At 39.3% G+C, this 10,012-nt stretch overlaps 1 protein-coding gene across 2 annotated transcripts in view; it reads right to left on the bottom strand.

Annotated features, from left to right (window-relative positions):
* Positions 1 to 596: 596 nt before the first annotated feature.
* The window catches only part of Asah2 (N-acylsphingosine amidohydrolase 2), a 58,357-nt gene continuing 48,941 nt past the window's right edge, over positions 597 to 10,012 (bottom strand). For both annotated transcript variants that reach the window (XM_057779284.1, XM_057779285.1), the window contains exons 18-20: positions 5,395 to 5,454; positions 1,958 to 2,046; positions 597 to 786 (exon numbers count right to left, since the gene is read on the bottom strand). In XM_057779284.1, coding sequence (XP_057635267.1) covers positions 597 to 786; positions 1,958 to 2,046; positions 5,395 to 5,454 — 339 coding nt within the window. The remainder of the gene's footprint in view (positions 787 to 1,957; positions 2,047 to 5,394; positions 5,455 to 10,012) is intronic.

The raw sequence follows: 10,012 nt of genomic DNA, 5'->3' as shown, positions 1-10,012 counted from the left end.
CATATATTTGTAGTAAGTTTACATGATACTTTGTAAATGCAAGTAGGGGAAAATATATAATAATCTTATTCTAACCTAAAGTGAATTAGACCTCGTTATACCTCTCTGGAAAATCAAGTATCAATCTAGAGGATTTCTAGAAAGTTCTCTAGAATTCTCATTCAAAAAGTGTATAAATAATAGGTTAAACATTGTTCACATATCTTCAGATACTATCATTGTATTGCTGAGATTTCATATTAAAGGGAATTATCTCTTAAGCAACCTCAAAGCCTCAAGTAAAATCATGCTTTAGTATGAAGACCACAAGAAGCATGATTACCAGACAACTTCTCTCATACATATTCTCTCATTCACTAATAACCATTCATTCATTCTTTCTCTCTGCCCCCTTCTCTCCCTTCCCTGTAAGCATGCGTATGCATAATCATACAAACACATAAACATGCATATCTGTCTCACCAGCAATAAACTATCTGTCCCCCAAGCAGGGACAACCACAAAAAAAAAAATCAAACTGATAGTTCACATTCGTGTGAAATCACTCTATAATGTACACAGAGAAAAGCTGTTTTTCAAGATCTGTCAACATTTCACTAAGTAGCTACAACTTCGAAAGGAGAAGAAATGCCTTCAAATGCAAGTATGACAGCAGGCTTTAGAAGTTCTTGCTTCCGGTTGTGTCCAAAATATCGTATTCTGTAGATTCCAGGCTGTGCAGTATCTGGAATATACCATTCAATTGTTGCATTGCTCAGACCCAGTAGCCCCTTGTGCCAATAAAGCCTGTTAACAGAAAACAAGAAAATAAGAAACAAAAAATACAACATTGCTCTTTAAAATGTTTGATTTTCATTCTGCGCAACAGCCCAGGTCCCCATCTTACCAGATGACTTCAACCTTCAACCTGCAGACCCAGCCTGCTGTGTACAACTTATGCCAGGACCTTGCTGGTTCACTCTTTGAACATCCTCCCCAGTCCTGAGATCGACCAAGAGTCCCACATTCAATTCCCCATCCCAGTCCAGTCAGCCACATCCAATCTGTCCCCAACCCACAGCCAACATCATCCTAAACGGAGAAAAACTTGAACCAATGCCACTGAAATCAGGAATGAGACAGGGCTGTCCACTATTTCCACTCCTTTCCAAAATCATGTTCTAACCACTCGCTAGAGCAATAAGGCAAGAGAGGGAAATAAAAGAGATATAAATTTGAAAAGAAGAAGTCAAATTATTTTTCTTTGCAGACGAAATGATATTATATGTAAGAGATCTGAAATTTTCACCAGAAACAATCTGGGAACCATCAATAATTTCAACAAAATAGCAGTATGCAAAATCAGCTTACAAAAATCTAAAGCTTTTCTATACACCAACAATAAACACCTTGAAAAGGAGATCACAGACACACTCCTATTCACAATAGCCTCAAAAAATATAAAACATCTAAGAATAAACCTAACCAAGCAGGTGCGGGACCTCTGCAATGAGCTCTACCAAATCATGCCAGCTCTTTCACCTAGGATATTTTTCAACCAATTTACAAGAGGGCTGACTAGTTTTTCAAAAAATTCCTGTGACCATGGGAAAAAACAAAATCAGTGCAAGCTAGAGAGGGTCAGAGCTCAGGGATATTGCGCTTTCCCAGTGTGTGCTAGGCTCTAGATTCCACCCCAACAACACTAAAATAAAAGCCAAAAGATGTACGTTTGTACTTAATCCTAAACATCTCATTGTACTTAATCCTTAAGAAGCCAACACTATGCTGGCTGCTCCTTGTCAATAGAGTTCAAATGGAGCCTAATTAAAAAAAAAATGTGGCCAGAAGGAGCCTTAGAAATTTAATATCATTAATATCATGTCATGTATTAAGAAGTCTTTCAGTTTGTCCTTCCTGCATTTTGAAGCAACTGTTTTCAAGGCATCACGGACAAATAACACGTAGACATGCTTACCTCGTCTCCCAGGAGGCATCATTATACATTATCTGCCAGTCGGCTATAGAGTCCTCATATTTCTCCACAGTGAGGAAGGTTTCATGGGTCTGAAATACAATTAACACCGTTTATCAAGCACAACACAGTCACAGAGAGATGCGGTCTGCTCTGGCTCCCTTCGCTACACACCAACCCACCAATGTCTGCTGTGCACATGCATCAGGATTTACCCAAATTCCTGGGCACACTCTTTTATGCAATGTCTTCAGAATAACACTTTACCTCTTTTTTAAAAAAAGAAAAGCACAAAAATTTAGAAATTTTGAGGAAACATAATTATGGTATTCACAGCAAATTTGGAAGTTAGGGCTGAGCAGAAATTTAAAGTGAAATGAGATTTTAAAAAGACATAAATCGGGGGCTGGAGAGATGGCTCAGAGGGTAAGAGCACTGGCTGCTCTTCCAGAGGTCCTGAGTTCAATTCCCAGCAACCACATGGTGGCTCACAACCATCTGTGATGAGACCTGGTGCCTTCCTTGCCAGCAGTACATTGAATGCTAAATAAATAAATAAATAAATAAATAAATAAATATTTAAAAAAAATAAAAAGACATAAATCAACATCAAGAGGGCAAGCCTCTCCAGTCACTCCATGATTGAGGAGAAGAAATGGGGCATCTTCCTCTCTCTCGCTCTCTCTGCCTCCAGGTAACTGAATTATTATTTACCATGCCTTCCTAAGTCAAAAAGTTGAAAAAAATGCATACATTGTCCCTGTCCTGGGGTGCTAAAGACACTTCTACACTGTAATAATAGATGCCTAGAAACCATATCATAGGCAGAGTGTATTTCTGCACTGAGAGATAACTATAACAGAGCAATTTGTCTCAGACCAAGAATACAGCTTCAAATAAAGCAAAGGTTTGGATGATATGACAAGGTAATCAATAAAATGGCCATATATCTCTATTACCATCAAGGTTTGTCCACTGCCTCCCTGAAAGATAGGGCTCAAAAATCTGTGAAGATGGGTCGGTCGGGAAAGTGCTTGCTGTAGAAGCATGAGGACCCGAGTTGAATGCCCAGAACCCACATGTGCATGTTGATATGCTTAGAATCGCAGTACTGGGAGGTGGAGAGAGCCCTGAAGCTCCCAGGCTAGTCACCTTAAGGCTCTAAGTTCAGTGAGGGGCACTTTCTCAAATAAAATAGAATAAAATAAAGATAGAGAGCAAATGAGGAACATATGCAATGTTGGGCTTTGACCTCCACGTCTCTGCACCCAGCACATATGTGTCCACATCGACCTGAACACACACACACAAACAGGAGTTGTATCTACTTCATCTTTACTCTTCACAAGCCTGTATACCTGCCATTTACAAACCTCCAGGTAACTTTAATAAACAGAGGATTTATTTTTGTTTTGGACATGTCATTGTTTAAAACAGTAATCTAACTTTTCAACTGATACATAACATTTAATAAGGAAGGGCTGTTTCTGCACATTGAGGGCACAGTGGTGTTGTGGGGGCCTTAGATGGAGTAGGAAGTATGATGGTCCCTAATAACTAGGACTAGAATATAGCTTGTAAAACATGTCTAGGTGCTCAAAATATCAGGACAAAACTTCTTTATCATAATCTCTTACAGGTACATATTTATTAAAAAGTAATCTCTTTGCCAATGAGTTTATTTATATACAAAGTAAGGACAATAAAACAAGCTACTGCATAGTAGAGAGGATTAATTAAATGCATGTAGCAGTATATATAAATCATCTAGCTTAATATTTTGAGACAACAATGTTCAGCAATTAGGGATAGTAACAATATGATTGCAGGTAATGAAGAGCACTAGAGATTGCTGTGCACCTTTCCAGAGAGGGCTCTGAGGAGTACCATCATGATGCTGTTAGCATCCTGTCCTCACAGCACTCATGAGATGAGTGCTCTGAGGATGTCAAGCATCATATAGCATTTTGATATCTTCAGAAAGGAATGTTCTGACTGTGCAAATGTTCTGGAGGAACTTGACCACAGGTGCACACTGACTGTCCAAACATTGGAATATCTCTCCCAAAACTTATTGTGATCGCATCATATTGCCACAATTCTATCATGGAGCAATGGCGTTTGAATAGACCGAAAGGACACAGCTCATTTGGCTGGAAGGTGCTTTGGATTACAAGTGATTTTGGACCGTAGGAAGTATGACTCAATATAACGGCTGTATCCACAGTCAGGGTAGAAAAGTGACCTAAAACCCACTTTTGTGGGTCCACTTTCCTCCAAAAATTTCTATAGATTTTGTTGGGAGTTTGTGGTATTGGTTGCTCCCTTCTTTTAATTGGTTAGTATTTTTAAATTTTTGTTAATTTATGTCATTGAGCATGTAGCACAAAGAATGTATGAATGCCACAACACACATGTTGAAGTCAGTTCTCTCCTTCCTCCCTGTGGGATGCTGTGACTGAACTCAGGTTCCTCGGCATTGGCGACAAACTTCTTTACAAACTGAGTCACTTTATCAAACCAGTTTTCTTTAGTTTTTGAGACAAAGCCTTGTTGTATAGGTCAGGCTGGCATACAACTCTTGGTTATCTAGCCTCTACTTCCCATATACTGGGATTTCAACTGTGAGTCACTACGTCTAGTTTGATTAGACGCTTGGAGTCAGAACCTATATCGCTGTTGTTCATTTGGATACAAGATTACTCTATGGAAACTGCAGAAGACAACAGTCATTTATTTCTAGGCATGTTATGTATGTGTATATGTGGTTTATCATATATATATATATATATATATATATATATATATATATATATATTACCAAAGGGAAAAAACAGGACATGTTTGGTAACAAATTTTTAACAGTAATTAACTCTAAAAAACAGATTTGTGGGAAGAGGTACTTCCATGTCCTACTTTATTAATTTTTGTGCTGTTTGTTTTTACATCAGGTATGTTATTTCTTATGTAATTTTTCCATGTTAAACATTCAGTTGTGTCAACAGGAAACCAGCCAATGTAAAGCACATGAAACAGAACACTTAGGTCATGTACCAGTGTGCGATCATTCCAAGACAGAAGACTGAAGTAGCAATGCTGGAGGGGTCAGAAAGGACCCTAAAAGGAGGGGAAATCACCTCCTTATCTTTTTTTGCCCCTTTCACTATGATAACACACTTAGTTAGTTCTAAATTTAAATGTGTAAATGAGAATGTCTCTCAGGAATTGTTCTACACACGACATTCTGAAGGGTCCAGGATGGTCTTCCTGTGTGCTGTGTTCCACATTCAATTGCTCACCAGCTGTACCTTCTGAACATTTTCCCACCTCCAAAAATAAAGTAAGAAAGATCTGATATATTTTTGAATATGTGCGATTCTCCTGTAAAGTGAAGGGAAGCTTTAAAAGTGGATTTAAATTTGGGAGACAATGAAGCTCACCTGATTTTCTGCTGAATTCTTTGGGTTAGCACCTACAAATGTAACTTCAACCACTTCTCCCTGCAAATAAAAATGACCCTAATTAAATCTAATACATGCCTCTTTGCTGTATTCGGATTTGAAACATTATCTCCTATACATCCTAGCATCAGATAGATAGATGATAGATAGATAGATAGATAGATAGATAGATAGATAGATAGATAGATAGATAGATAGATATAGAGATATATATTCCATATACATTCCTGTATGCATGTTCTATTTAATTAAGTGATGCCCTTCTAAGTTTGTTGGAAATTGGAGCCAAAGAATTTTATTTTGGCAGATTCATATATAATAAAGATCCAGAGCTATAGTTTTTAATGGGGTAACACATTAAAATGACTTCAAATTTTGTTACAGAGCCCTATCATGAAACAGCAGTCACATACACCACAGAGAAATCAGAAGTTAACCACACAGTTAGAGCCACGCAGTCATTAACAAAGCTGTCAAAACATTAACTGGAGAAAAGACAGTTTTGACAATGATCTCCGATAACACAGGGAATAATTTGGAACTAACAAATAGGATTGCATGAAATTAGAATATTTCTTCAGCCCAGCAGAAGAAGCCATCATCAGAATGAAGGGTATTTACAGGATGCCCTAAATCTTTGCCAACTATTCATCTTTCTTAGCTTCTTTTCCTATTCCTATGATAAAATACCCTGACAGGAGCAACTTACGGGAGAAAGGGCTTGTTCTGGCTCAAGGTCAAGGTTCAAAGGTCAAGGAAGCACTGAGCTCATTTTCTACATTTTCTTAAAGATTTATTTCAGTTTTAATTATATGTGCACATATATGTCCATTTGTAGACGTCTGCACAAATGTGGGTGCTGTCCGAGGCCAGATGCCTCAGATCCCTCTAGAAGTGGAGTTTCAGCTGGCTATAAGCCTCTGACATGGGTGCTGGGAGCCACACTCCTGTCCCCTGGAAGAGGAGTGCACACTCTTAACTGCTGAGTCACCATCTCAACCCCTAGATTTCTCCATTTTATACAGACCTGAATCTTCTTTCTAAAAAAAAAAAATGGTTCTGCCTACAGTTAAGATTGACCCTCAAACTACTTTCCAAACACCGATGTAAACAAATAAACAAATGCTTCTCTTCGCTTTAATGAGAGAAGTCTCTCTATACAATGAACAGCAGTGAATGCAGATTCTTGCCTACTCAAGGTGCTGAAAATCAAATAGCTGGTTGAGTTCTCAGCCCTAAGGAGACCATTTATACCATTCCAAGTAAGGTTTAAAAAATATTGCAAAACAATGTGTAGAAGGAATGTAAGAGCCAGGAGACAGGGAGGGGGGCTATGAAAAGCTGTTTTCTGGCCTTGACACAGCCATGGCGATCATGGGCTCACAGCAACTGCCCTGGCCCCACTCAAGACTGGACCTGTCAAAAGTCAATCAAGAAACGGGAGGTTTCTCTGTGGCCCTACCCACCCTTTCTAAACCAGTGGCTATTTATGGATTCTAGGTGATGGGCAGTCATCTTCACATGTGTACCCACTGGTGTGCCCAGCAGGTCCCATTGTCTAATTCCATACCCATGGTCACACAGATGGTGCAGATTAAACCCAGCGGTCCCATAGAACAAAACGAAAAGACAAGAACATCAGAAAGGACCTGTAGGGAGGAGGGAGTATCAACAAGAGTGAGAAGGAGGTAAGAGAGGGGAGGGAGGGAGGAATCAGAATATATGTGTGACATTGCCAAATTTAATTAATTAATTTAAGCAAATTTAATTAATTAAAAAAAACTTCCAGAACTATAAACCTCAATGGTAAATTTTACTGTGGATTATACCACAGTAGCCTCTCCTAACATACATTTTTAAGTCCTAAAAATAGAAAAATAAATAGATATGTTAAAATCAGAGAAAGAAAAGCTGGGTCTTCCAGCATCAATTAATCAAGATAATTTCCTGCAGGCATATACCCAGGCCCAGCTCCCAGGTGATTCTAAATTCTTTCAAGTTTGACAATTAACTCTAGTCAACACAAGATCTAATAATGTAGTCCTGTCTAGATTCTACAGAAGAATCCCAGAAATTAAATCCTTAAAAATCAATCATCTGATCAATAAATGGACTAATGAATGTAACATGATGTTCTGCAAGGAAGAAAGACAAATGTCCTAGTGATACTTCCTTCAAGTACTCAACATCGGTAGCTGTCAGGGAAATACAGTTTAAGACCACATTGAGATTTTCTCTCGTGCCTGTTGGATTGACTACTGTCAACTAACCCAGCAGCATCCACTGCTGGTGTGGACAGGGGACAGAGAAACTCTTCTCACCTAGCGCTGGAAATATGCACTCCAGACCAGGCTTGGGTGTTCCATTGCATGAATATTTTGTTGCATCAGCTTGGTTGGGATTGAGACTGTGGTTGGGCATTGGAAGATGATTCCCAAGGCACGTAGCAAAGACATATTAGCCTAATGAGGAAATCTACAAGCTCTAACAGGAAATCGGCAAGACAAGCCAAGGGTCATGATTTATCCCAGTTCTTATCAGAAAAAGCAAGTTTGAGGAGACTTAAGGGAAGGAAATGAAAGAACAAATAAGAAAAAAATATGACACTATATATAGATATAATTTTGAAAATATAAGAACTAAACCCACTTCTTTGCATACTAACTAAAAACAATATAAAAATGCAAAGAAGATGACTATGTATAAAGTATATAATATATAGTATGTATGGCCTTTGAGTAGAAAGGGGACTATGGTGGGGTGGGAGCATGCCTAAAGTGGGGGTAGAGGGGAAGAGAGGGTAATGGGGTTGGTAAACAAACATTGCCTGTTTTCTCTAGATTTAAACAGATATAGGAAGTGAAAACAGACAGGGACCAAGGCACCAGGAAAGCCAAGCATAGGAGCCAAATACTGTGACATACAAGTGGCCTGGCTAGTTTTTCTCAACCTGATGCAAGCTAGGGCCATCTGAGGAAAAGGAAACTTTATCAAGAAAATGCCTACATAGGATTGGCTTGTAACCAAGTCTGTAGGGCATTTTCTTGATTAATGATTTATATGGTAGGGGCTAGCCCACCGTCTGTTGTACTGCCCCTGTCCTCTGCATCAATTCCTGCCTCGGGTTCCAGCTCTAACTGCCCTGGATGATGGACATCAAGCTATAAGATGAAATAAACCCTTTCCTTTCCAAGTTGCTTTTGGTCATGGTGTTTTGACACAGCAATAGAAACTCTAACTAAGAAAACATGGATGAAAATGCCCTGATGAAACTCCTTACTCCTTATGCAAACTAAAAACTTTAATAAAATAAATTGGCCATGCTGAGCAGTGGTGGCGCACGCCTTTAACCCCAGCACTCGGGAGGCAGAGGCAGGCGGATCTCTGGGAGTTCGAGACCAGCCTGGTCTACAAGAGCTAGTGACAGGACAGGCTCTATACCTCTAGCATTCAGATGCCATCACCGCCTTCTTTCATCTATGGGTACCCACACATGCGTAGCAAACACTCTTACACACACACACAAATAAGTAAATAAACAGGAGAACTCTGGATACTTGTCTCCGAAGATCAGAGACAAGCCATGGCTACCAAGTGTCACAAATCCTAGTCCAGATTTGTTGTGGTTTAAATTGATGTGTCCTCCCTCCTACAGTGGTCACTGTATTGAAGGCTGGGGCTCCAAGGATCAGAACTGTTCAGAGATGATAAAAGTACGAGGACACTAACATCACAGTGGGTTTGTCCATTTTTACTCACTATGAACTTGTACCGAACGAATCATTAAGGGGGTGACCTGGTAGAGAAAGCAGGTCACTTGGAGCATGGCTTTGAAGCCTCTATCTTCTCCCTGGTCCTTCCTCGTGTTTCCCTACACTTCTCAGACACTGCAGTGGGAAGATAATCCCATCACACCTTTCCTTCTACCTCATTAGGCAGAAGCCCAGGGCAATGGAGCCAAGTGACATGGTTGAAACCTCTAAAATCATGAACCAAAATAAAATTGCCATTTTGTACTGACGTAGAGGTAAGAGTTAGTGGCTGGCTGTTTTGTTTTTCTGACCTTTAGGTTGAATCCAGTTTCTACCTCTGAGTTTTTATTAATCATGCTTCATGAATAAGTGAATTTATTTAATTTACTGATTATATAATAAGTGTGGAATTTTCTAAGGAATTCATTACCAAAAAATAACCTTTCAGAATTAATACATTTTTCAGTGATGATGAAAACACATAATCAACTTAAAACATAGTGGTGTGGATCCTAGCTCATTTCTGCATGCTTTTTCATCATTTGATCTAAAAACACAACTTGGCCTAACTCCTGTGCACAGTTCTTTGACCATCTATTTAATAAAAAGAATAATTTGCATTTTAGAAAACCAATTTTATATAGTTAACCACCAGGGGGAAAAGCAGTGTTTCCCATTCCGCTCACTTTTGCAGAACCTCTGTAGAGATGGAAATAGATGTCAACATCATCACTGCTGAAGCTAGCCTGTGGTGCCATCAGCATCATCACTGCTGAAGCTAGCCTGTGGTGCCATCAGCATCATCACTGCTGAAGCTAGCCTGTGGTGCCATCAGCATCATCACT

Source organism: Chionomys nivalis, chromosome 8 (assembly GCF_950005125.1).
Source record: "Chionomys nivalis chromosome 8, mChiNiv1.1, whole genome shotgun sequence".
NCBI lineage: Eukaryota > Metazoa > Chordata > Mammalia > Rodentia > Cricetidae > Chionomys > Chionomys nivalis.
Note: the sequence above shows the minus strand (reverse complement) of the source record. Positions and strands in the feature narration are given on the sequence as shown.